At 44.3% G+C, this 27,289-nt stretch overlaps 1 protein-coding gene across 1 annotated transcript; it reads right to left on the reverse strand.

The window, feature by feature from the left end:
• Window positions 1-136: 136 nt before the first annotated feature.
• LOC311223090 (transcriptional repressor CTCF-like) lies at window positions 137-27,289 on the reverse strand. Its single transcript, XM_084307829.1, has 13 exons — window positions 27,116-27,289; window positions 22,164-22,430; window positions 19,658-19,831; window positions 18,403-18,751; window positions 13,079-13,249; window positions 11,230-11,363; window positions 10,658-10,778; window positions 9,811-9,960; window positions 6,607-6,767; window positions 6,289-6,471; window positions 4,799-4,961; window positions 2,434-2,580; window positions 137-1,251 (listed from the first exon to the last, which is right to left on the reverse strand). Exons 2-13 carry the CDS (start codon window positions 22,419-22,421, stop codon window positions 971-973), a joined length of 2,292 nt encoding a protein of 763 aa, XP_084163955.1. The 5' UTR covers window positions 22,422-22,430; window positions 27,116-27,289; the 3' UTR covers window positions 137-970.

Raw genomic sequence — 27,289 nt, forward strand, 5'->3', positions numbered from 1 at the left:
GCCGGTCACTCAAGTCATGGTTGTACGTTTTAGTTTTTTATTGGCTGTACAGTCAAAGAATCTCCATCTTCCATCCCATCATTACTTTGCCACTGAAGCCTCTACGATTTTACCACCATTGGTATTAAAAAAAAAAAAAAAAAAAAAAAAAAAAAAGTAATAATAAAAACTGGATATTTTCTCTCACTTAACTACTTTTTTTAAAATAGCACATTTCATATTTCGCTCCATATCTCTCCTGTTAAAAACACAATTCAGATAGAAGACTTGCATCGTTCTTCACTAGAGGGAAACTCAAAACAAAACGCGGCCGACGGCCTCAAACCCCACCCTCTTTTCACAGTCGTCCAATTGGAGGATTGAGAAAAGAAGGACGGGGTTTGAGATGAGTCGATCGCCACGGAAACCATATAAACAGGAGTAAGAGTGGAATGAGTACATGATGATATAAACAAGATTCCTTCCTCACGGTGGAAATGTGTAGCGTATGAGAAAAACACAATTAAGGGCCTTTGGTTTTTTCTTTTTCTTTTTTTACAGTCTGATGCAGAAAAGGAGCCTCAACACAAGGGTTACAAGCAGTTTAAAAACCATAAAAAATCTGTTCAAAAACTAGTTCCAGGCGTCATAATTTACATAAGAAAGAGCGGATCTTAAGTTATACAGGTGTCTGTGTGTGTACAGTACGCCAGAGACCTGGGAGAAGCTGTGCATTATGGGTCCGTGTGTCTGTTTTACTGGACCATGACTGAAAGGAGCTTGGGTTGTTCAAAGCTTGGGTTGTTCAAACATCGCTGTGATGTTTAATACGGCCGTGATCAGATCAGACGTCTTCTTGCGCTCGGACGTGAGGCGGTCGGCGTGCGTAGAGAGAACGTGAACGTCCCACGTGATCACAGCCTCGACGGACTCTGTGTTTTGTTTGGAGGTCATCGGATGACCCCACCGGACGCAGACGGGGGGGGCTTCATCACCGGTCCATCATGCTGAGGATCATCTCGGGGGTCAGCTCTCCATTGGGCTCCGACAGCTGGATGTCCAGCGTGGTCTCCTCCGCCGGCTCGGCTGAACTCTCCAGCAGCAGCAGCGGCTCCACAGTTACTACTCCCACAGTCACCTCCTCAATGCCCCCCTCCTCCTCCCCCCCCTCCCCCTGCTGCCCCCCCTGGTCCCCCGCCCCCATCTCCTTCTTCACAATGATGTCATCCACCTGGCCGGTGACCTCATCCTCAACACGGATGATGGCCGCAGCTGTTGAGAGAGAGGGGATGAGATTTGCTGCAAGGACTGGCTTGTTTATATACATTTAAAAAAAAAAATAAAGATCATAAAGTGGTTACTGACTGTTCTCATGTGTATACCGCCACCTAGAGGCAGGGATTTATTCTGTAAAGTGGTTACTGACTGTTCTCATGTGTATACCGCCACCTAGAGGCAGTGATTTATTCTGTAAAGTGGTTACTGACTGTTCTCATGTGTATACCGCCTAGGGATGGGTACCTTTCACATTTGAACCGATACCGGTACCTGTGAATCGATACCGGTACCCAACGGTACCTTTTTTCGGTACTTTAGTCTCAAGAAATTTAATTCAGTCGTAAAAAAAAAATCCAAACTTCAAATAACTACAATTTCGACAGTTTTCGGCTTGTCATTGCTCCGACTGCTTTGTTGTTGAATCAAGTCAAATCCTAGGTAAGCATATATTGTGCGTGTGAACGTTGACATGAAAAAAAAAAAAGTAAAAAAAAAAAAAAAAAAAAAATATATATTTATTTTTTTATTTATTTTTTTTAGGTTTCTCACTTGCTTCGATACTCGGTAGTACCGACGTGTTTCGGTTCGGTACCTCAAAAGTACCGAATTCGGTACCCATCCCTAATACCGCCACCTAGAGGCAGTGATTTATTCCACTGACAGGATGGTTCTGTAGAGACTTACTAGAGAGTTCCACTGACAGGATGGTTCTGTAGAGACTTACTAGTGAGTTCCACTGACAGGATGGTTCTGTAGAGACTTACTAGTGAGTTCCACTGACAGGATGGTTCTGTATGAAGACTTACTAGTGAGTTCCACTGACGGGATGGTTCTGTATGAAGACTTACTAGTGAGTTCCACTGACAGGATGGTTCTGTAGAGACTTACTAGTGAGTTCCACTGACGGGATGGTTCTGTATGAAGACTTACTAGTGAGTTCCACTGACAGGATGGTTCTGTAGAGACTTACTAGTGAGTTCCACTGACGGGATGGTTCTGTATGAAGACTTACTAGTGAGTTCCACTGACAGGATGGTTCTGTATGAAGACTTACTAGTGAGTTCCACTGACAGGATGGTTCTGTAGAGACTTACTAGTGAGTTCCACTGACAGGATGGTTCTGTAGAGACTTACTAGTGAGTTCCACTGACAGGATAGTTCTGTATGAAGACTTACTAGTGAGTTTGTTCTTGGGCGGACGCCCACGTTTCCTCTTGGCTGGAGGCTCTGTGGGGGCAGGGATGGCTATGACCGCTGGGGCCTGTTCTACCTCCGCCAGGAGCTCATCCTCCTCTTCAATCGCATCCAACTCAGTTTCTCCCTCTGAGGAAAAGGGAGAAGGGTATATTAATTTCAGTCTTCTTGGTTAGGAGCAAACTAGTTTCACGTAGCCAGACCTCTCTCCACACTGTAGGCGTGTTCGAGATTGGCGAGGCGGACGCAGATCTGCGCAGGTTTTACTACGGCCTCGCCAAGCGCGCTGCATGGCGGTTAGAATGTAAAAATAAAAATTTATCAAAAACGATGATACCGTGATATATACCGTTACCGTCTATGCTTCAAATAATACCGTGATATAAATTTTAGACCATACCGTCCACCCCTACCTGACACACACGTAGTCTGTTTTGCATAAATATATATAATTCTGTTTTGCCTCAATATACAGTATATATATATTGATGCAAAACAGAATTATTCAGCAGTGTGTGCGTGTGTGCGCTGCGGTGGTCAGGAGCGCGCAACAAGATGGTATACATTAAGGTATATATGAATAGTATATTCCACTATAGCAGGTATATGGTGTGCTGTACATTTGAATCTAATCTAATTGTGCACGCGGCCCTCGCATTATAATGAGCTGGACAGGTGTGTATGTGTGTGTGCAAACGCGATATCTGCCATGCGAGAAGCTGTCGTCAAATCTGAAGTGTCGGACGTTCTGACTCCTCCCCCGGCTGAACTAGTCTACTTTCGAGGCGAGCCGAAATCAATCTCGAACACGCCTTATGTTAGCCATGTGCCAGGCCTCTCTCCACACTATGTTAGCACTGTGCCAGACCTCTCTCCACACTATGTTAGCACTGTGCCAGACCTCTCTCCACACTATGTTAGCACTGTGCCAGACCTCTCTCCACACACTATGTTAACACTGTGCCAGGCCTCTCTCCACACTATTTTAGCGCTGTGGCCAGTATGTAGAGAGCCAATGAATTCGTGCTGCCCCACTAGGCCTGCCGCGATAAGCAATAAATCGATTAATTGCCGCGATAATTAAAATGAATGCAATGATTTTGACGGGCGCGATTAATTGCTATTTGCGCGTTTGCTTTAATGAGGCGGAACCAGTGCCCCTCGTCAGTCACTGTCCGTGTTGGGAGGCGGGCCGCTGGCTTTACTACAGAGCACAGCACAGGAGCTCCGTGGGGCAACGCCACATAGCTTAACTACATTTCTCAATAGTGTTGCTCCTTTTAACCAAGTAGCGTTATTTGTAGTGCAACGTTAGAATAACACAGAATAACGTTAATACAATTACATGCATTACATGCATCATTGTTTACAATGAACGGGTGGGGCTAGTCAAAGGACTGGAGACGGGGACAAGTTAAACATGAATTAATTTATTATAACAGGTCGTTTTCGAGTCGTGCTGCAGTGCCTACGCACCACAGCTATTCTATTATATACTGCTTTGACGCTTCCTCAACATCGTTGATTGCCTGTAGTAGCTGCATCTAACGTTAGTAGCTAACGTTAAAACTAAAAAACACAGAACCGGACGAGACAAGTTGTCGGCTAGGATAATCACAACAATACTTCCGGTCCGGTCGGTGGGCTTCAAAATAAAAGTCTTAAACACCGGAAAAGACTGAGCTGTGAGCTTCAAAATAAAAGTTTTGGGAAATAAATTTCTCAAAAATATTCTCTAACCGGTCGCAATAATATCGCTTATCGCGATATTTTCGGGGGCAATTAATCGCCCAGCAAAATGTGTTATCGTGGCAGGCCTATGCCCCACGCTTTTAAAGGTATGAGCGGCTAAACACCTTTTTCATTGGTAAATCTATAACATCATTTCCGACGCGACAAGAGTCCCACCACTAATATATACCAGTAGTTTATGTGAAGTGATATATATATATATTATACTAGTAGTTTATGTGAAGTGATATTATATATATATTATACCAGTAGTTTATGTGAAGTGATATTATATATATATTATACCAGTAGTTTATGTGAAGTGATATTATATATATATATATTTATATTATACCAGTAGTTTATGTGAAGTGATATTATATATATATTATACCAGTAGTTTATGTGAAGTGATATTATATATATATTATACCAGTAGTTTATGTGAAGTGATATTATATATATATATATTATACCAGTAGTTTATGTGAAGTGATATTATATATATTATACTAGTAGTTTATGTGAAGTGTTATTATACTAGTAGTTTATGTGAAGTGATATTATATATATATATTATACCAGTAGTTTATGTGAAGTGATATATATATTATACCGGTATAATCTTCTTCATTATCTTCTTCATCATCGTCATCGTCGTCTCCCCTCCTGTTACGCATCTTCTTCTTCCTCCCTCTTCGCGCTTTCTTAGGCTGAGCCTCGTTCTCGTCCCCTGTGTCCTCGCCGGTACAGTGGTCAGCGTGACGCAGCATGGTGGTCTGAGGAGAGGACAGTGATGTCATTAATAACATGGTGGTCTGAGGAGAGGACAGTGATGTCATTAATAACATGGTGGTCTGAGGAGAGGACAGTGATGTCATTAATAACATGGTGGTCTGAGGACAGAGTGATGATGTCATTAAATTAGGGATGGACGCCTTTGTGCAAATGCAGGCAGCTACAGGCACTCGAGGTCGAGGAAGAGCTGCTGAATTTAATCGGCAGGAGGAGAGAGCTCGTCAAAGCTGGATATATCTCTGTGGCTGTGGTTGTAGGCACGAAAATGCAGCTCGAACTACCGGTTAATATTAAATTAATTGATTGCTGTTCAACAACTTGTCCGTGTCCAGTCCTTTCGAACTGCCCCACCGTTCATTGTAAACAATGATGCATGTAATTATATTAACGTTACTGTGTGTTGTTGTAGCTATGTTAATAAATTCTGAATGGCATTGACGTTAGTTGGGTATGATAGAACATTGAATAGCATCATCAACGCTAGCTGGCTGGCTACAACAATGGAGGATGGTATTCCTCGCTGCAGGACCAATATTATTCTATGACAGCCCCGCCCCCATTCAATACCAACCAATCACTGCTACGCAATATCAACGCAACGGTTGTTTAGATTAGATTTTGGGGAGAGGTACGCAACATCCTCGCAACACAGTCTACAAGACCCTCTGCAACAACCGCGTTGAAATCGCGCTGATGTTGTGTTGCAGTTGCTTTGAAGTTGATGTAGCATGTAGAGGCCTTAAGCCTTCTGACCATCACGGTTATACACACGGGTGCTCTCTAAATGGGTTTGCGTTTGCGGCCGTTATGGTTCTTTCTCTGCCTTTTCTTTGTACTCCGCGGTAAGCTTAACAAACTCTCCACGCTCCTCTGGGTGACGGGACTTCAAGTGTCTTATTAAATTTGTTGTGTTGAAACTTTACATTGCTTCCCCCCACAAGGTATTTTATCCTGGCATACATTGCAGATGGCATTTGTTGCATCGGTCTCAGACACGTTGTAATAGTTCCACACCGACACGTTAGGTTAGTTAGCGTGTGACAATGACACCCAACTCCGCTGAGAATTGGCTCATGGTTTTCGCAATCGACGACTAGAAAGCATTATAAGAATAATGCCCCCAATCTTATATTTATACTGAATATCGGCCGATACCGATTGCGGCATCGCTAACTTTGACTATACAGATCGTTATCCTGTTCCGTTTAGAACCTGATGAAGCTGTATGTTAAACGCGTTTCAGGTGCACAGGTGTGCGTGTCCTACCCTGCGTGTGTGTGTGTTACCCTGTGTGTGTGTGTGTGTTACCCTGCGTGTGAAGGTCTTGCAGCACCTGCTGCACACAAAGGCCGTGGGGGTGAAGCTGGGGTCGTGGTATCTCTTGAAGTGCATGTCCAGCAGCTGCTTCTGCCGGAACGTCTTCTCGCAGCCACTGCAGGCGTACGGCTTCTCGCCCGTGTGCGTCCGCTTGTGCATGATCATGTGACGCTCCTGAGAGGTCAGGGGTCACAGAAAAAGGATAGTTTAACCCTTTCACTACCACACTACCAAAGGGTTAACCCTTTCACTGCGACAACACAGAAGTCACTGCCACGACAAAGGGTTAAGGTGGTGTCCAGCTCGTACCTGTCTGCAGCAGTAGTCACACTGGTCGCACTTGAAGCGCTTCTCGTTCTTGTGAGACTTCTGGTGCTGGATCAGAGCGTAGCGCTCGTGGAAAACCACGTCGCAGTAACGACACTTCTTGCCCGTCTCGATGAAGGAGTGCTGCTTCCTCAAGTGAACCCCTGGAGGCAGGAGACATCAGGGTCAGACCGATATTATGGCCCCCATCAGGGGTCTTCTAGAGCAGGGGTTCCCAAAGTGGGGGTCGCGAGCCGCCGTGGGGGGGGGGGGTCGCCAGATGATGATAAAAAAAAAAAAAAAAAAGTTTTCCAACCCCCTTTTTTTAATGCAGTAATGTCATCACAAACACTGGCATTTAACACTATGCCGCCCGTCCACGTATATATACGTGTTTTGAAAAAGCGCGATGTGGACCAGAGCCACGAGTATATACGTGACGAGTTGTTATTGTTATATTCCATATTTATAACGGATCTTAGGTACCCGATCCACTACCAGCATCTTTTCACATATTTGATTTTCGAAACATGCAGTACCGGCCATACCGCTTAGGGGCGCCATCGCTCCACTGCAGTATCAATGTGAATTTTAAAAATAATAAAAAAGTACAATTCTGTGGGCGGATCATAGTTCCTTGATCCCAGCCGAACATCCTCCATCTTGGATCAGTTTGGCGAGCGGTTTTTTCTGCGTGGAATAATGGGATTTATGATTAGCCAATGTGCATATCGATCTACCAGAATCCAATGACTGGTGAGGAAATGCTGCCGGCGATCACATGGCCTGACTGTAGGATAATATTACGCCAAATTACAGCTGGATTGGACATTGTTTTATAACGCAACGTGATTGGTCAATGAAAATGCTATATTGAACGCACACTGTATTGCGGATCAATAATAGTAATCGGCGTTCCCCGCCGCCCCCATTTCATCCATAGATGCTCTGCAATAGTCCGGATGCTACGCAGTTTGTTTTATTTCATTCGTATATATACAGCAGAAATGGCGTTTGATATAACGGCGCCAACGTTTAGCCTATTATCTAGCTTCCTGCAGAAAAGCCTAGACGAAAAGTGTGTTATACCTTATATTCACGACGCTATAAAATGACAACCAACCGATGGATTTTTATTTTCTTTCAGCCATTATGAAGGCACGGTTTATGCACTCAAGTGACAATGAGAATGGACAGATAGCAATACTATAAATGATATATAAAGCTCTTTGAAAGTTCATCGGTTTGTTTACTTTCTGCTGTCCTCTGAGGCCTAAATCCACGGGCCGCGCCGGTCGTCATAGTGTTAAAGGGTACAAATAAAACAATTCCTGCACCAGAATGCAGGAAATTAAGTCTTTGTAACAAAGAATTTCCTGGTGGGGGACCCCCAGACCCCCCGCTTAAAAAGTGGCCTGACTGGGGCTATATTTCACACTATATTTCCTGGCCTGAATGATTTCTGGTTAAAAGCCTCCAATGCTCATTAGTGTGTGCATTTGAACGTTTGCATGTTTCAACCATTTTAAGATTTAATTAAAAATAATTTACACAAATTTTTTTTATACCTCCTATAATAGTGGGGGTCGTGGCTCTCCGACACTGTTATTTCGGGGGTCGCGGCCTGAAAACTTTGGGAAACCCTGTTCTAGAGACTGAGGTATGGTGAGGTATGGCAGTGGTTCCCAAACTTTATGCGGGCCACTAATTGTTATCAAAAGAATTCACGGACCTACCTCGTATGCAAACAGTAAAAATAAACCAACATCAAACGTATATATAAAGTAAAGATGGGATGTTGTTTAAATAATAATTTTAAATTATGTAATACTAATAAAAACATCGATAATTATCGATATGAAAAATGTTATCGTGAACATTTTTGGCCATATCGCCCAGCCCTAACCCGTGTCACAGTGGGGACAGTGGAACTCACCCAGGTCACTCTTGCGAGCGATGACCATGTCATAGGGGTGGACGGTATAAACGGTATGAATTTGCTCTACGGTATGGATTTTGACTATACCTTGTAACCGGTAGAGCAGCTCTAAGGAGTTCCTGGCATTTTTAACAACTACAGTTTGCTGAGAACATTACGATGTGTGTAGTGCTCTGATAACGACAGCTGGGCAGCGGGAGCTGGATGCTGGATTTGCGAATGGCATGCAGCTGCAGAGCCGCAGAGCTGGACAGCTGTGCCTGCACAGTGCAATACTCCAATTCAGCGGTTGGGTGGGGGTCGCTGTTGAGCGGGCCTGTGACCGGACCTGAAAGCGCCCCTGCTCTGCGGCTCTGCAGTTGCATACTATTGGGATTCGTTGGGAGCAGCACGGAGTCTCGACTCAGGACTTATTTTATTTGGAATATAATGACTGTATACGCAAAAGTAGCCTAGTTTTAAGTTAAAATATTATAAATCTACATGCCTTGAGGATGTCACTTTATATAGCCTGCCTATCGGGCAAAAAAAAAAAACTGATACCGTGATATATACCGTTACCGTCTATGCTTCAAATTATACTGTGATATACATTTTAGACCATACCGTCCACCCCTACCGTGTCACAGTGGAACTCACCCAGGTCACTCTTGATGACCCGTGTCACAGTGGAACTCACCCAGGTCACTCTTGCGAGCGATGACCGTGTCACAGTGGGGACAGTGGAACTCACCCAGGTCACTCTTGCGAGCGATGACCGTGTCACAGTGGGGACAGTGGAACTCACCCAGGTCACTCTTGCGAGCGATGACCGTGTCACAGTGAGGACAGTGGAACTCACCCAGGTCACTCTTGCGAGCGATGACCCGTGTCACAGTGGGGACAGTGGAACTCACCCAGGTCACTCTTGCGAGCGATGACCGTGTCACAGTGAGGACAGTGGAACTCACCCAGGTCACTCTTGCGAGCGATGACAGTGTCACAGTGGGGACAGTGGAACTCACCCAGGTCACTCTTGATGACCGTGTCACAGTGAGGACAGTGGAACTCACCCAGGTCACTCTTGCGAGCGATGACAGTGTCACAGTGGGGACAGTGGAACTCACCCAGGTCACTCTTGCGAGCGATGACAGTGTCACAGTGGGGACAGTGGAACTCACCCAGGTCACTCTTGCGAGCGATGACAGTGTCACAGTGGGGACGGTGGAACTCACCCAGGTCACTCTTGCGAGCGATGACCGTGTCACAGTGAGGACAGTGGAACTCACCCAGGTCACTCTTGCGAGCGATGACCGTGTCACAGTGGGGACAGTGGAACTTGGCCACGTTCTCGGTGTGTTTCTGCAGGATGTGCATCTTCATGGTGCCGCTCTGGGTGAAGCGGGCGTGGCAGATGTAGCACTCGTAGGGCTTCTCGCCTGCGAGGTGGAGAGAAACAAAACGTTTTGTTGAACAACTTATAGCATGTAGGTGTTAGGGCTGTCACAGTATTTTCTAATTTACATAAAAACACGAGATTTGAACTTGAAGGGAGAAATTTGTTTATTTTTTGGTGTTACCCGAGTGTGTGCGTTACCCGAGTGTGTGTGTTACCCGAGTGTGTGCGTTACCTGAGTGTGCGTTACCAGAGTGTGTGCGTTACCCGAGTGTGTGTGTGTTACCCGAGTGTGTGTGTGTTACCCGAGTGCGTGTGTTACCCGAGTGCGTGTGTTACCCGAGTGCGTGTGTTACCTGAGTGCGTGTGCGTTACTTGAGTGTGTGTTACCCGAGTGTGTGTGTGTTACCCGAGTGTGTGTGTGTTACCCGAGTGTGTGTGTGTTACCTGAGTGCGTGTGTTACCCGAGTGCGTGTGTTACCCGAGTGCGTGCGTTACCCGAGTGCGTGTTACCCGAGTGCGTGTTACCCGAGTGCGTGTTACCCGAGTGCGTGTGTTACCCGAGTGTGTGCGTTACCCGAGTGTGTGTGTTACCTGAGTGCGTGTGTTACCCGAGTGTGTGTGTTACCCGAGTGTGTGTGTGTTACCTGAGTGTGTGTGTTACCTGAGTGTGTGTGTTACCTGAGTGTGTGTGTGTTACCCGAGTGTGTGTGTGTGTGTTACCTGAGTGTGTGTGTTACCTGAGTGCGTCCTCATGTGTCTCTTGAGCTTGTAGGTGTCCCTGCTGGCGTAGCTGCACAGACTGCACTGGAAGGGCCGTTCTCCCGTGTGAGAGCGGATGTGTCTCTTCAGCTTACTGACCTGGAGGAGAGAGAGACTTAACACCACAACGCACCGTGGGACATCCAGAGGAGAGCAGCAGTGGTGATTGGAGGAGGAGCAGGGGGCGGGAATTTGGAACACCCCCCCTCAGACTGTCCGAGACTCTCCACCTTTAAATCCCGACTCAAAACCTACCTGTTCTCCCAAGCACACAACCTTCCCCACCCACCACCACCCTCCTCCAACCCACCACCTCCCTCCCCTCCCCTACTTTCTCTCACGCCCCCCCCCCCCCCCCCCCCCTCTGTTTCCTTACTTCTCCGACTGTTCCCCTACTGGACTCTGTATCCGTTACCCGTGGTTGTATGTCCTGTGTCTTCATACTGTTGCTTATTCCCTGTGGTTCTCAGTTTCTCTGTTCATTTGCTTTGCTCATTGTCAGCGTCTGTGGGTTCCTGAAAAGCGCTTTATAATATTATTATGTACTCGCCTCCACACTGGCGTAGTCGCACATGGAGCACTTGAAGGGCTTCTCGTGAGTGTGTTTGTAGCGACGGTGCCGGACCAACTCCCCGCTGGTCACAAAGGCCATGTCGCAGTCCCCACACTTATGAGGCCGCGTGCCTGAAAGAGTTAAAGTTAAAGATTTAGTTTGGATTTCCTGACATTAATAACATTGTATGTACGATAATAATAATTAAATCATTTGCGATTAATGAATTTATCATTAAAAAGAATGTGGCAGGTCCAAAATTAATGTAGTTTACATGTTGCACGTATACTTCCCCTTTCCCCTGCAGGCTTTAACCCAACTGCGCCGCCCCCTATCTCCCTGTCTACAGCTGTCCCTGAGCAACGACCGGAGTGTTAAATGTCCCTTGACTAAGACGGGGAGGACGTGACCCTCTTTGCGCCGCCCCTGTGCCTCAAATAGATTCGCTATCAGCTCTATCTTTAATCTTTCAAAATGTTCAGTTGCTATCGCTATTAGCTCTATCTTTAATTTTTCAAAATGTACAGTTGCTATTGCATGCACTCATCTGTGTTCCACTACACACATGAGTGCATGCTTACCAACTGTCCGTCTGCAACACTACTATCACCAACATCTAAGAAGGGAGATCCCCCCTTGAATGGCCCTTCTAAGGTTTCTCTCCTCCACACTGCCTGTGGAGCTTTTTTCCCTATCGTTAGGTTTTAGTGACCTTCGCGTGGGGTATGTCTGGGAGTGCTTGCATTCTTTCATTTATTTGCATTCATCTAAAAATGTTTGGACCTTATGGTGTTCTTGTTCTGTTCTTGACTTTGTTATGTTTTCTTCTTGACTTGTTTAAAGAAGATCTGTACGGCCCATGGGGACATTAACGTGTGTTGTCGGGCCCTATAAATAAATTTGATTTGATTTGATTTACCAAGCAGAGCATAGAACTCTGTATTCCGACGTGACGACCCTTCCTGCAAACAGGGTCTCAAAACCAGGTTTTAATCCAGACCACACGATACAGGCTAAAGAGTTCCCTATTTCTAACACCAAGTCATCGTCTCCAGCAGCTAGAACATAGCATGAACATAGCTAATGACAAAACCCAACCACACCACGCTAGACCATGGCTAGCCCCAGCCAGGCTGAACATAGCTAATGACAAAACCCAACCATACCACACTAGACCATGGCTAGCCCCAGCCAGGCTGAACATAGCTAATGACAAAACCCAACCATACCACACTAGACCATGGCTAGCCCCAGCCAGGCTGAACATAGCTAATGACAAACTCCGCCATACCAACTTACAATGGGCCTGGTCTACAAAATACACTACACCACCACGATGATACCCATACATGTTGAAATACTTCGTAAAAAAGGTCAGTGAATACCACGACAGCAGAGGGAGTTCCACAAATCACGTTCCAACCCAGATTCAGCTCAAACAAGGGACTAAAAACCCTTCGCAATTATGCCACATCAATGTGGAACGCCCTACCCACAGCTGTAAAGGAGTGAATCCCTACCCTCCTTCAAAACCGCTCTCAAAGAGCACCTACGGGTGGCTGCAATTAGAAACTGGTCCCGGTAAATGTCAAAATCACCCACCAAACCCCCTCCAATGTACAGTTTCTCCCCCCTCTTTTTTTATAGTCTCTTTTTCTTACACAGTCTTGATGAATTGAAAATAGAGGACCCTGATGTAAACAAGACGAAAGTCTTTCTCTAGTCTTCATCCTCTGAGCAGTAGTTAGTATTGAGCTGTACTGTACCCATTCTGCAATCTGTTAATAAAGTTTTCAATCAATCACATTACTAGTATTATCACTACACCATGGCCACTCCACTGTACCCGTGTGTGTGTTCAGGTGGTTCCTCAGCAGGGTGACCGTCCTGAAGGCTCTCCCACACAGGTGACACTTGTGCGGCCTCTCGTCCGTGTGGCTCTTCATGTGTCGGTCCAGGTTGGAGCGTCGGGGACACGTGTAGCTGCACAGCTCACACTGGAAGGTCTTCTTCACACCTGCAGAGAGACGAGGGTTAGGACTAGGGATGCACCGAAAATTCGGCTACCGAAAATTATCGGCCGAAAATGGTTAAAACGGCTCTTTCGGCCGAACACCGAAAATATATGACCGAAAGTCAAATAACGTGTTGTTGTGATGACGTCATCAAAACGCGACTACAGACATACCGGTAGCATGCGCAACATGTAACGTGAGCAGCTTGGCAGCTCTTCCTGCATTCTACAGCCTGTGATAACTAACTCCTCTTGGGAGAGGGATGCCCCCCGAAACCTGGTTCTTAACTAAATTAGAAAAAACCGGAGTATTGATCAGCTCCGACGTTAACGGTACTGCTATCAGTAGTCTAGGAGCGGATTAGCTACGGAGCTAACAGTGTACCATCCATTTGCGACGCAACGGTGGCAGCAACAGTGGACACTGAGTAATGTTAACGCTATGACGAGTTCATACTACACTACACGTATGAACTCGACATAACGTTAACGTTACTCCGTTTAAATGAAGTGTTTAATTAGCAGCAATCTGTTGTTGAAAATGTATCGTTAAACCGGAAATGGAAATGCGAGGACAGGAAGTCGTCATCAATCGTTGTAGTCTTTTAGTCTTAACAGTCTGGAATTAATGTATGCATTCAAAAGTGCTGAATAAATGTTTTATGGGCCCATAATAGTGATTATTAATATTATTTAAGTAAAGTTTAGCCATAATCATGTCTTTTGCCATAATCAGGTAGCTTAAAAAAAAATATATATATATATATATATATTAATCATTTTCGGCATTCGGTTTTCGGCCAACTGTTTCCTATTTTCGGTATCGGTTTTTCGGCCAAGAATTTCCCATTCGGTGCATCCCTAGTTAGGACACGTGTAGCTGCACAGAGACGAGGTCACTGAAGGGGTCAAGAGGTCGCAGAGACCAGGAAGAGGCCTTTCCACGAGGGAAGAGAAACCAAAAAGCAAACATCCAGAAGTAATAATGCGGGGTATTAACTTTTATCAGGGTTCCCACGCTTGCCTTGAAATTTTTTTCCATACTACCTCCTGATTTTCCAGGTACCATATTAAGTGATGATCTATAGGCCCCTGAAGTTTTCCGCCCCCATCCGCGCCCCCCTCCCCTCACACACACACGCAACCCCCTAGGACACCCGACTACTTACTTGATTTAAAAGATGTGCCAGTGGGTGGCTACGTGGCGTAGTGGGCAAGGCGCTCGCCACGAATGCGGAGACGCTGGGCTCGCCTGTTCGAGCCCAGCGCTCCACATTGCTTTCAGTTTAGCTGGTCGTTCATACTAATACACATTGGCCGTATTAGGGGGTGGGAAACTGATGGGTGGGGATCGGGCGTTGTGGACAGCGACTCCTACAGGTCGGTTGGTGCGCCTGCGCAGTAGAATCAGGAAGTGTCGGGGGCAGCGTGAGCCTCGCACGCGTTACTCCTCGCCACTGAGAGATCGAGCTGCGCAGGTGAAAAGATGCGACTGCCGTTACCTCAAGTACCGGAGGGGACTTGTGCTATGTATGACTTAGTCCACATTGCAGCCGGCTTGTGGGAGGCAAGAAACAGCGTTCGTGACAGGGGAGGGTTGAATTGGAAGATACGAAATTGGGATGGGAGAAAATATAGAAAATGGGAGAAAAAGTGGATCAAAAAAAAAAAGATGTGCCAGTCAAGTCTACATTGTAAATGCTTAGAGATTATGTCTTATTGATAATATCAATGCATGAAATAATGCAACAAGCTGTAGATTAACAACAATTTATTGAACTGGAACACATGAGCACTGGGATTGATATATGTTCTCTCTTCCACTCCTCTCCTCTCATCCTGTCCTCTTCTCTCCTCCATAATCAAATTTTATTAATCGAGATCTACTTGAAATCAGCCCTGGTATATCTGGTATATAGATTAACTATATACATATATAACTAAGCGTCCTCATTATACACATATTTAACACTTACTTGTGATCAGGGACGCGCACACAGACTGAGGGGATCAACTAAGCCCTCTCTAATATATAAATGCTGACTATCAATCAACTGACATGTCTGGGCATGTCTGAGGGGCATCAAGCTGCAGAACAGCACCCCACTGTCTTGCTCAAGCTGCAAAACAGGGGAGCATGTCTGCATCAAATTCCAACATCCAATATACCATATAGGATGCCAAGAGCATGCTCTACAACATGGGATCATCCATTTCCATCTACAGTAAAAGCTGCTCACGTGTAAAGGGTTTTTATAAACTCATGTTAATTCTGTGCTCAATAGTTAAATTTTATTACACATCATCCAATAAAATTTTCCAGGACAACTGTTTCTATTTCCATGTAATTGGTCACTTTTGCTCAGTTTCCATGCCTTTCCATACCTGGAAAATTAATCCCATGAATCCCATGTTTTCCAGGTCCGTGGGAACCCTGTTTATGGCATTGATCAAATTATTATATATATTTTTTAATGCTCTTAATTGTTCGATGTTTCTGTATTTATTAACACGGACACTTGTGAATGTAACATCTTGACGACACTGTAAATGAGTTTAAAGGAACATGCCAACTTTCTGGGAAATTAGCTTATTTGCCGTCTATCCTGAAGTTAGACAAGCAGATACATACCAGTTTTAAAAAAAAAAATGGGATTTTGAGGTGATGAAATCACTGCGCCCAGGCAGCAGTGGTTTGGCAAAAAAAAATTCAGAGTATATATCTGCTTAGAAAACGAAAATGTCTAATTATAATTTTTTTATTTCTCCACGTGGTAAATACACAGGTCACAACATGGTTACAGGAAAGTTTGAGTTGTATTTAGAGTGTATTTCGTGACCATTGGGAACTAGGCTACACTGGCACACCTACTTCCAGTGAATGATAATAAACATGCATCTGCTTGTCTAACTCCAGGGTAGATGGCAAATACCGTAATTCCTCTAATAGTAACCGGGTCTCAAATACAAGCCGGGTCTCTATTAATGGCCGGGTGCGCTCTTGAGCTAAGCAAATATAAGCCGGCCTCCTAATACAAGCCGGGTTACTAATATACTGAGCTGCATACTGAGCTAGTTACTTGATTTCATTTTGAAAACGTTGAAATGACCAGTGACCACCTGTAATTGCACTGTTTACTATTTCATACAGTACTTGGTTTCAATAAATGAACCCAGTACATTTTACTGGGTTCAAACTGACACAAAATGTTGATTTATTCATTATGATCAGTTTGAAAAATTGAAATATAGGCCTCCCTCTTAATACAAGCCTGGTACCCGCTACAGTTGAAACAAATACAAGCCGGGGTTACTATTAGAGGAATTACGGTAAGCTAATTTCCCCAAAAGTTGGCGTGTTCCTTCAACTACTCAATATTTATTCATACTCAATAAATACACTGAGCAATCTTCCATTTAGGCAAATTTTTTGAAAATATGCTAGGACTTAACCAATTAGTAAACAAGCAATAGCTGCTGCCTCGTATGCACATAGGCATCTATCCATTCCTAAAATCTAAACTTTTTAGGAGATTGTTCTGAGCTAAAAGTGACTGACAAAGCCTTGGTCGACTAAGAATAAATCAACCAATGAATCCATTCACCAACAGGAAGACACTCGTCTCATAACACTGCATCACATTTGATTTAACTTTTCAATCAAATGTTTCGCGTCGAGATGTATCGATCTGCCCGTCCTCGTCACATCTCGCTCACCCCGATCTAGATTCAGTGTTTCCCATTAATTACCTAGACTGTGGCGGCCCGCCAGTCTAATTTGTCCCGCCACAGTTTTATAATGAACCGAAAATAAAAAAAATAAGATTTGTTAATGTTTTTTTTCAATATAAAGTTTGCCAATAGGGATGTATCAGTAGTATTGGCAGTGTTAGTAGTCGTAATAGTAATCCAGCATATTCTTTTATTTTCTAAAAAATAAACCAGTTCAACACTGGTAACCACTTTTGCTTCATTTCTTTGATGGCTCAAATGCATGCTCTAGTCCAGGGGTCAGCAACCTTAACTATCAAAAGAGCCATTTTTTCCCCCTCCCACAAAATAAAATTGATGATATCAGACTTTGATATCAGTAGCTAGCCAGCTAGATAACGTTAGACAATGCCTCATGTATTAAACTAACGTGAACAGTTGACTGGGTACTCGAGTCTTGCCGGAGCATTTGTTGACATGGGCTCTGGGAGAGGGAGGGGCAAGGCGTGCAGCAGCTGTGAGCAAGAGACAGCGAGTGAGAACTCAGCTGAGAATTGGATCATGTTTTTCACGCGTGTCATCTGCTGCTAAAGTACGCAGGAGACTCCGCCTTGAGCCATCTAGTGTTTTATATCTTTGTGACTGGCTACCGTAACGTTGGCTCTGGCGATTGTCTTTACTCGCCAGACTGGCGAGTGCTCTTCATGAATCACTCGCCAAACATAAAAAATACTCTCATTTGGCGAGTAAAATGGCCTAATTTCCTCCCCTGCCTTCCCTTATTTGTGGAACATTTATAAAATAAAAAGTACATTTTATGTTCGCAAATTTCTCGCCACATATCAGGTATACAGGTAAGCCTGCATCGTTAGTCGTGAAAGCAAATTAATCTGTCCACGCTGAATTAAACCCTATTTTCCTCTGACTTTCCATTTTTTTTAATTGATCCATGGTTAGCTTACTGGGGGGGGTCGGAAACTCAAGATTAGCCACTTGCAGACGGCAGGGAGAGGTGCGACGTATATTTTAGTTGATGAAATATTTTCTCATTTCAATGTCACAATATGACCGCGATCTCCAAAATAAGATGTTAAAAAAAAATATTAAATTTTTTTTTAACAGGGAGCCACACCTGATTGGCTAAAGAGCCGCATAATGCCCACCCCCGTCTAGCGAGTCGATTTTGTGTTTTGAGCACAAAGTTCATCACAGATCTAGCCTCTTTATTTTGCCCTCAAAGTGCACCAGATTGATGCATTTAACTTTAAAATGTACAAAAAAAACTAAAACGTTACGGGGGGGGGGGGGGGGCGATGCCCCCGACCCCCCTAGAGGGTCCGAGGTTCACCCACCACAGTCTCACAAGATCCTGTGGGAAACACTGAGATTACAAGATTATACAAGTTACGTAGCCACACCAAAAAAAACCAAGCTCGACCTCTGACCTTTCTTCTTGATCTTGGTGGGCTTGGGCGGCTTCATGTTGCCCACGACCTTCTCCGCGTTGACCTCCGACAGCAGCCCCTCCTGCTGCTCCTCCTCGAAGTCGTAGACGGAGACGTCCATGTCGCGCTCGCCCTCCGTGTAGCGCAGCCGGCTCTTCTTGCCCTTCTTGCCCCGGCGGAAGGCCAGCTGGTGGGGCAGGTAGTCGGGGTCCTTGGCCCAGTTGATGTCGTCCTGCGGGGGCTCCACGGGCTCCTGCTCCTCCTGGGGCGGCTGCAGCGCCTCGTGCACGGCCCGCAGCTCCTCCTGCTCCACCGTCTCCACCTCTCCGTTAGCGCCCACCTTCACCACCTGGAGCGGGACGGGCAGAGGGTTAGAGCGGTGGTCTCCAGTGGTAGATAACTAACTAACCTGGAAGCCCTCGGGCAGGGTGGTAGATAACTAACCAACTATAGAATAGAATAGAAATACTTTTATTATCCCGTGGGAAATTAGACACTGCAAATCGCTCAACATTTAAACATTTAGACAGGACAGGTCACAAATTAGAATAATAACACAAATCAAATCAAGTTGCCTAGGATAAGAGTAGAGTAAAATAAAATAGGATAAAATGAAATGAAATAAAATACAGAAATAAATACAGTAAGAATATGCTGAGCATACTGAGCATGGGGTAAGGGTGGTAGATAACTAACTAACTAACCTGGAAGCCCTCGGGCAGGGTGGTAGATAACTAACTAACCTGGAAGCCCTCGGGCAGGGTGGTAGATAACTAACTAACTAACCTGGAAGCCCTCGGGCAGGGTGGTAGATAACTAACTAACCTGGAAGCCCTCGGGCAGGGTGGTAGATAACTAACTAACCTGGAAGCCCTCTGGCAGGGTGGTAGATAACTAACTAACCTGGAAGCCCTTGGGCAGGGTGGTAGATAACTAACTAACCTGGAAGCCCTCGGGCAGGGTGGTAGATAACTAACTAACTAACCTGGAAGCCCTCGGGCAGGGTGGTAGATAACTAACTAACCTGGAAGCCCTCGGGCAGGGTGGTAGATAACTAACTAACTAACCTGGAAGCCCTCGGGCAGGGTGGTAGATAACTAACTAACTAACCTGGAAGCCCTCAGGCAGGGTGGTAGATAACTAACTAACCTGGAAGCCCTCGGGCAGGGTGGTAGATAACTAACTAACCTGGAAGCCCTCAGGCAGGGTGGTAGATAACTAACTAACCTGGAAGCACTCGGGCAGGGGCACTAACCTGGAAGCCCTCGGGCAGGGGCAGAGTGTGACAGATGAGTGGGTCAGATTCTGCCGAGATGTCCACAAAGCCGGCCTGCAGCTCCTCCACGGTGGTGCCGCCGACCGGGACCTGCACCACCTGGAGGAGACCCAGGTCCAGTGCCGCGCCCGTCTGCTCCTCCATGTTCACCACCTGGAAGGAGAGTGGAATTAAAAAGGTTAATGTTGCGTTAGGGCTGGGGGGCGATATGGCCTAAAAATAAACTCTTTTTCACACCACGTCCGATTTTAATTGATTTCTTTCTCTTGGAAACTCAAAACGCCAAGGAAATCATTCAAATAAGCTTTGTTTTTATTTTACACAAAAAAATCAAACCAAGATGAATTTCCCTATTGGGATTGAAGTGCAAACCTAACTTTCACCAATCTTCACTTGAAAAAATATATATAAAATGTTACTCTTGATCAAACAAAGATGAATGTCCCTATTGGGATTAATAGTGCAATAACTTGCTTTTTCACCAAACATCACTTAAAACAAATAAAAGGACGGTGCCTCTTGATCATCAAACAAGAATGAATTTCCCTATTGGGATTAATAAAGTGCAAATCTAACTTTACCCAAACATCACTTTTTTAATCCTAAATAGTCCTAAATCATTCATTCGAATCAATCAATAAAATCGATTAATCGCCCAGCCCTATGTTGAGTTAAAAGGTGCTATAGATAACATTTTATATAGCGGAATCTTTTTTATTTTATTATAATACAGCCACAGAGCTCCCCCCCCCCCCCCCCCAAATAGTTGACTAATTAATTTATCATTAAGAAAAAATACGGGTCCCAAATTAATGTTGTCGTTTATTTCCACTTTCCCCATGTTGAATGCACCCGATTGGATAAAGGACACAGTGGTGCTCTAGTGGCTGAATGTTATCTATAATACCTTTAATATTGCCACCATTTATATCACAGGAATGCTAGATTGGAATTATGGACCTCATCTGACCTGCTCAAATGACTGGCTTACACTTAACCCGTTTAGCCCTAGTCATATTTCCAGAAATTCGCCTCAATTTCACAGCGTTCAATTGGGTGACGTGAGACAGTTGTAGGCAGGGCTGTACGTTAACTTTTTTTGCACATAGCACTGGTGCTACAGGGGTTGATAGTTTTGTAGCACAGGCCAAAATCTTGTAGCACAAGTATAAAACGTGTTCTATTTGTAACAGTCACAAATGTGCCTATTGTATTTGTGTTATTTAGTTGCAGTGCCATGTTTGGCTGTCATTTTCATGCTGACAAGTTGACATCACACAGCCAGACACGTTACGTGTAAGGAATTATGGGATTTGGTGTTGGGTGTATGGAATCTACTAGGGGTGGGAATCACCATCTATTGTTTAATACAAATAGACCTCCTGTTCACTGTAAAGTGCCACGTTTTGATATATTGAGCTTTAAACGTCCACGTAATTTTTTTTGGAAATCACAACTCTAACCTAAAACCCCTTCCTCTCCCAAACTGTTTCTACAATTGTTTTATGTTGCATGATGATCATGAATTCATTTATTATTATTTTTATATTTGAATGTCAACATTATCTGTCCATCCTCAGTTTACTATAATAAATATACTCCCGACTTCATCGTCTTTCCAAACGCACAGAGAAAGGGAGAGTGCCCCCTCCCCCTTCCCAAGTCCCCACTTTCTGCTGTTCTCTCTATGGCTGCCTCTGATCAGGATTAGCTTGTTAGCTTACGCTAACGTAACATTAATTTCGGGCGATGTGGGCATAAAGGAATGGCGACGATGCAAAGCATGTTAGATGCATTTGACCCGTTGTGAGAGAAAAAAACGCACCACAGACTTATTTCGGGTTGCAAAATAGGCGCACTGCTGTGTAGCGCTGCTCGGCTTTAATGCAGACATTAGCACGGACTGGGCGGATACGACTCGCCGAATTGCAACGGGAATTTCAAAATAAGAGTATCGATATGAACCGAACTCTGCTAGCTGCCGGAGCCATAGATATTATGGCTGGAGCTGCGCTTGGGGCGGAAATGAGACACTCCACAGGATTTTCAAAATAAGAGTATCGATATGAACCGAATGCCAGTGCCAGTGCTACTGAAGTAAATCCATTCATCGCACAGATCGATGTTGCTGTAGCACGTGCAACATACATCTCGCACTGCACAGCCCTGGTTGTAGGCTACAACACGGGATAAGTTCAGACTGCGTTGCTTGGCCCGTTGAATGGGAGATTTAGATATATAAAAAAACAGATGGAAGTTTTCATACGAGAACGGTTGTGTTTGCAAATATACTTTGCAATAAGCCTACGTTATCACCTCAATGCTAAGCATGTTGCAGCTAACGTTGAGCTAAGAGCTAATGCTGAAGCAGTAACAAACACTAAGGTTACATTTCCTACAAAGGGGCTGGTCGTCCTGCACAATACATTCGGTTATTTGCCAGTCGGGCACGCAGGGTGCGATGCAGTCCACACATCACACCAACCTGGAGAGTGATGATCTGACCGTCGTCTCCTCCAGTAACGGTCACCGTGCCGCCGCCTTCCAAGACCTCCGTCTTCATCTGCAGCAGAGCGGGATCCAGAGCGTCCATCACCATCATCTGCACGTTACCGACCAACTCTTCTTCCTGTGGCGCCATCAGGAGCAGCTCTGTGCCCTGCACGTCCTCCTCGGGCACAACTTCTCCATCTGGAACCAAGGCGTGGGCCTCACCCTCCATGGAAACCACCTCACCCTCCATGGAAACAGGCTGTTTAAAAAAAGAAAATTTGAAAAAAGGAGAGAAAAGACAGAACATCAAAAACTATAAACAACAAATACAGGGCTTTCTGTAGCTGTCACCATGACAACACGCCACTATGACAACACGCCAGTGGCTCAGGGGGGTAGAGCCGCGGTCGTCTCGTAATCACAAGGTTTCCAGTTCGATCCCGGTTCCTCCCAGCAGCGCGTCGAAGCGTCCTTGAGGAAGACTTAGTCTTAACCCCAAGCTGCTCCCGATGAGCAAGTCGGCACCAGGGTTGTCACCATGATGTGGAATTTCCCACAACCAACGAAACTCATAACACCGGGCGGTATCAGGAGGAGACTCCTGACATTTTACATAATGACGCTCAATGTCTGCAGAGCTCACTTTGATCTTTAACGAGATGCAGGTAAATTTATACACCGTCACGTCAGTTTGTTTATTTTCAATGATTTAGTATCCATTTATTGGACAGACGAGTTGACGTTTCTAATTTAAAAAGTAAACTGACAGCAATACCTTCCGTCACTTCTATCTGGTCATTGACGGACAGATTAATGTAGTGCATTTAGGGATGTTAACAATTAAATCGAAAATCGACTCGTTAAGGATTTACTCGGACACGTGAAATTTACTCGATCTACTCAAACGACGTGTTGTTGTCAGTCTAGTCTGTTACAATAGGAACTATTGTTTAGGCTTAGGTTTGTTGCCACACGGGGGGTTATGTGTGGTGCACCAGGTTATGAGGAGAGAACACCTGTATTGTGAACTAGGCTGTACACGCCCTCGCTATGAAGACCAGCAACACTGACCATCTGCAGTGGAAAATGAACAAAGTACCAAAAGCGAGTAGAGTCGGTACCATGCAGTGGAAAAGAGGCAATAGACACTGTGGTAAAAAAAAGGCAAAACAGCACCTCTACCACCAGAGACAATTAAGGACGTTCAGAGTATCAGGGAAGATACTCCACTACTTCTATTCCGGGGCTGTAGAGACTAGAGAGCATCCTGACTGGGAACATCACTGCCTGGTTTGGAAACAGCACGGCCCAGGATAGGAAGGCCCTACAGAGAGTGGTGCGCTCAGCAGAATGGACTACGGGTATTGCACTACCACCCCTCAGCCGTGCAGGATTTATACAATAGGCGGTGCAAATCCAGAGCCTGCAGAATAATGAAGGACCCTCACCACCCCATTCAAGCTGCTGCAGTCAGGCAAGCGGCTCCGTATAGTGTGCTTTTTTTGTGTGTGCCGGCAGCAGCAGCAGGTGCTAGTAGTCAGTCAGTTTGTGGAAATGGCAAGAGCAATATAAATCAATCTTCATTACGACTTTAAAAACATAGGCATTAACATTACATTGGCCTACACACATGATCTTGCCATAACGTTAGCATGGTTTGTGACGCTACAAGTACAACGCACGTTTACCTATGGTAGCCCGCCAGCTCTAATACAGCCAATGAAATGTTACCGTACCTAGCAGAAGAGAAAATGGGAGTCTGAGAGGCAGGGTCAGGTGTTGAAAGACAATGCTAGGTGTTTAGTTAACATCCAAGAAGGCTAACACATACACAACTGTGTTTACTAACTCCAACCGGGACTATTGCCGCTTTTCCACTGCATGGCATCAACTCAATTCAACTCTGTTAAGAGTCGAGAAGGTCCGAAGGTACCACACGCTAAATTGTCAGTGCGGACCCCCAACCCATAGACTGTTCCAACTTAGGCCTAAAAGAAAAAGGTTCCGGTTGCCGACCGACCCTGCCGATTTAGGTGCGACCCAATTTATTTTATGAGTTTTAAAAATAAATATTAAAAATCAAAAAACATTTACAATAAAGTTTCATAAAAATCTTTGTCAACCCTTTAGCATTATGGATATTACCGTAAACATGCTGGCAGAGTACATGCATCCGTGTTGTCGTGAACATTTTAATTAAAAAAGAAATTCCCTATCCATAGTCGCCGTGGGAAAATATAAAATAAATTCCCTCCCTACCGATGGCATTAACTGACAACCAACAGGAAACAAACATTTTTTTCTTTTATGCCTCCACCACAGTTTCACAATTACTGTGTTGCACTCAATATTAAATAATGTTAGTCTAAATAAATGTAGACAAATGTAGACCGACAATGTATGTATTTTAAAAATAGAATAAACAGCAGTGTTGTTTTGAAACAGTACAGTGCGTGTTAGTTTGATTTATGCTGCATTTTATATTGATGGCCTTCTAATTTGTTTGTTTATTTTAAATAACTGCCACTTTTCCTTTTGATAAGAAATCAATTGGCAGTTGATCACATTTAGTACTTTTTCTTCACAGAGAGTTGGAGGCTCAGAAGGAGGGAGACTCGTTCAAAAGAAAGCTCCGGCAGGACTCGAACCCATGCCGGCAGAGGTAGGACACTGAAGCAAGGGGGCTCAACATGTAGACCAGGGGTAGGCAACCCTAGGCACGCGTGGGCATTTTCATAGGCACAGAGGGCAGCATTAAAAAAATAAAAAATAAAAATAATTATATATTTTTTTGCTTTAAAATATTATAGTGAAATATTTTGCACTGTTGTCGCATTTATCTTGTTGAAATCCTCCCACAGGTTCTTTTTACTACCACATATTTAATTGAGACCCTTTATTTGTTTATTATTTCAATTTAGCTGGAAATACATTGCTACATCATTCAGTAACATTTGCAGAGCCTTATAACAAAAACATTATTACGGTCACCATTGTGACCAGTGGGATTAATCAACCAATTGTATTATTTATTTTTCTATTTCATTGAACATTGCACATGTTAAAGGCCATTTTTTTACTCAAAATGTGAGTATTACCAAGTCAACTTGTGTTCTTAAAACAATGACAATAAACATAGTTTTATTAGGTTGAAATAATGTGGTTGTGTACTTATTTTTCCGTTAACTTATTATGGGTTGAAAACCGAAAACCGTAATGCACAGTAAAATATTTGTAAGTTGTGGTAACTTATTATTATAAAAAAATGTACAGTGTAGTCTTGCGATCAATCAAAACTTATTTACACGATATACCTCACATTCACCCTCCATTCACATCCTGGTGTTCTCCATTAGGCCTGTAGGTGGAGCTATGACAGCACACGTACAGTACACACAGATGGTGTGTGATGTGTCCAAAAATGAATGGGCAAATGTGAGTGAAATGGTCGCACTGTATGCAGCTGTTTGTCTGCATTGCATCCCCCCCCCAACTCAGATTTAGGGTTGATACAACCATCATAATAATATTGTTAATAATAACAATGATGTAATAATGTAAAGATAATCATTAAAAATACCTGATTATAAGAAGAAAAAAATTACGATGCATGGAATATTGTTGAGGCACACTAGTTACAACTATATTTCAAACAGGCACTCTATGTCAAAAAGGTTGCTGACCCCTGATGTAGACCTTCTGAGCCACAAGATGTACATCTAGAGTCTATATTTACATTTAGTCATTTAGCTGAAACGCTTTTATCCAAAGCGACTTACAAGTTCTGTACGACAAGTCATCAGGAAGGGCACAACTCTATCAGCTGAGTAACAATGTTCATCAAAGTGTTGAGTGCTACAGTGTGGGTTAGTTTATTAGGACAAGTGCATGACAGTAAGGTTATATTTATTTTCTTTCTATATATATATCTACATCAGTCTTTATATTTCGGCATAACAATACTTTACATATCTGTAGATAGTATACATCTATATAGTCCCTTACTTACTCTTACTAGTTATATTGCTGGCCAGTATGACTTACTACCAGTGTCTTTATACCTGTATCACTGTACATATTAATAAAACTCTGTACATACATCTGATTACTCAGTACTCATTTGAACCACATGTACATTGTATATTTACTATCGCACTCATCGCATTTAAGAGGGGGGGGCAATATGATGTTTCCATATTATTAATAACCTGCTCTGGTCCTGGATCACATGGATGATAACATTAACAACCAGGACACCGTAAACACGATAATAGTCCTAATCTTGAGTAAATGCATTTCCTAACGAGCGAACAAGATCCCATAGAAAATAAAATGGAGAAAAATAAACTGAAAAGCTATATTTAATAAAGCCTAGTAGTAGAACCCACACGACATGGGGAATTGTTCAAAATCGACGGCATCCCCCTTTAACTTTAGCAGCTAGCAAACTTACAGGCCAGAGACCAGGAGGTGTCGTTTGTTTTCAAGGCGGTTAATACACTAGAAACCATTATCTTACAATGTCAACGACCAAGTCGACAGGAGGAACGCGCTTATTAGAAGAATTAACTCATTGGAACAGATAGTAATGAAGTCAGAAGAGTTATTAAAACATGAACCGCTTCACAGTCTCCAAAGAAGAGGAAACAAAGGGCGCGGTGGTAAAATGGACGTCTGGCCTAGAAAACAACAGTCACCGTCTTTATTACAAACCAGTTGTGCCCAGTTTCGTTTAGACTTTCGAACGGAAAACGAGTTTAAAATGAAAATGACAACACACAACACCGCCTCCCGTTCCAAATGTATGTTCTTGGTTATTAAATGTTCGACAACGATAGAGGGAGACAAACACCCCCAGCCGGCCGCCGGGTCGCGGGCTCCGCCGTCATCAGGACACCTAGAGGCGGACAGCAGGTCCTACAAACATGTCGGCCGTCTCTTTACCTGCTCTCTCCTCGCGCCGCGTGCGTCACTTCTTCCCTGTGAACTGCAGCTCGAGCTCCACACAGTAGTTCTGCCCGCGCGCTACGACTTCAGTGATGTGACGTCGCCGCTCCTCTTTAATCTGCTGCTCGAGCCTCGCGCGCTGGAAACTCTCTTCTCCCGCTTTTTGAAGAA

The sequence above is a fragment of the Notolepis coatsorum genome (assembly GCF_963971535.1).
Source record: "Notolepis coatsorum genome assembly, chromosome: 2".
Taxonomy (NCBI): Eukaryota; Metazoa; Chordata; class Actinopteri; order Aulopiformes; family Paralepididae; genus Notolepis; species Notolepis coatsorum.

Coding starts and splice junctions, on each gene's coding strand:
- LOC311223090 (XM_084307829.1), bottom strand. CDS start 22,421: ATGGAGGGTGAGGTGGTTTCCATGGAGGGTGAGGCCCACGCCTTGGTT. Junction 18,752..19,657: donor CCCTGCCCGAGGGCTTCCAG/GTTAGTGCCCCT, acceptor GTCCCGCTCCAG/GTGGTGAAGGTGGGCGCTAA. Junction 6,768..9,810: donor CGCTCGCAAGAGTGACCTGG/GTGAGTTCCACT, acceptor TCCTGCCTCCAG/GGGTTCACTTGAGGAAGCAG.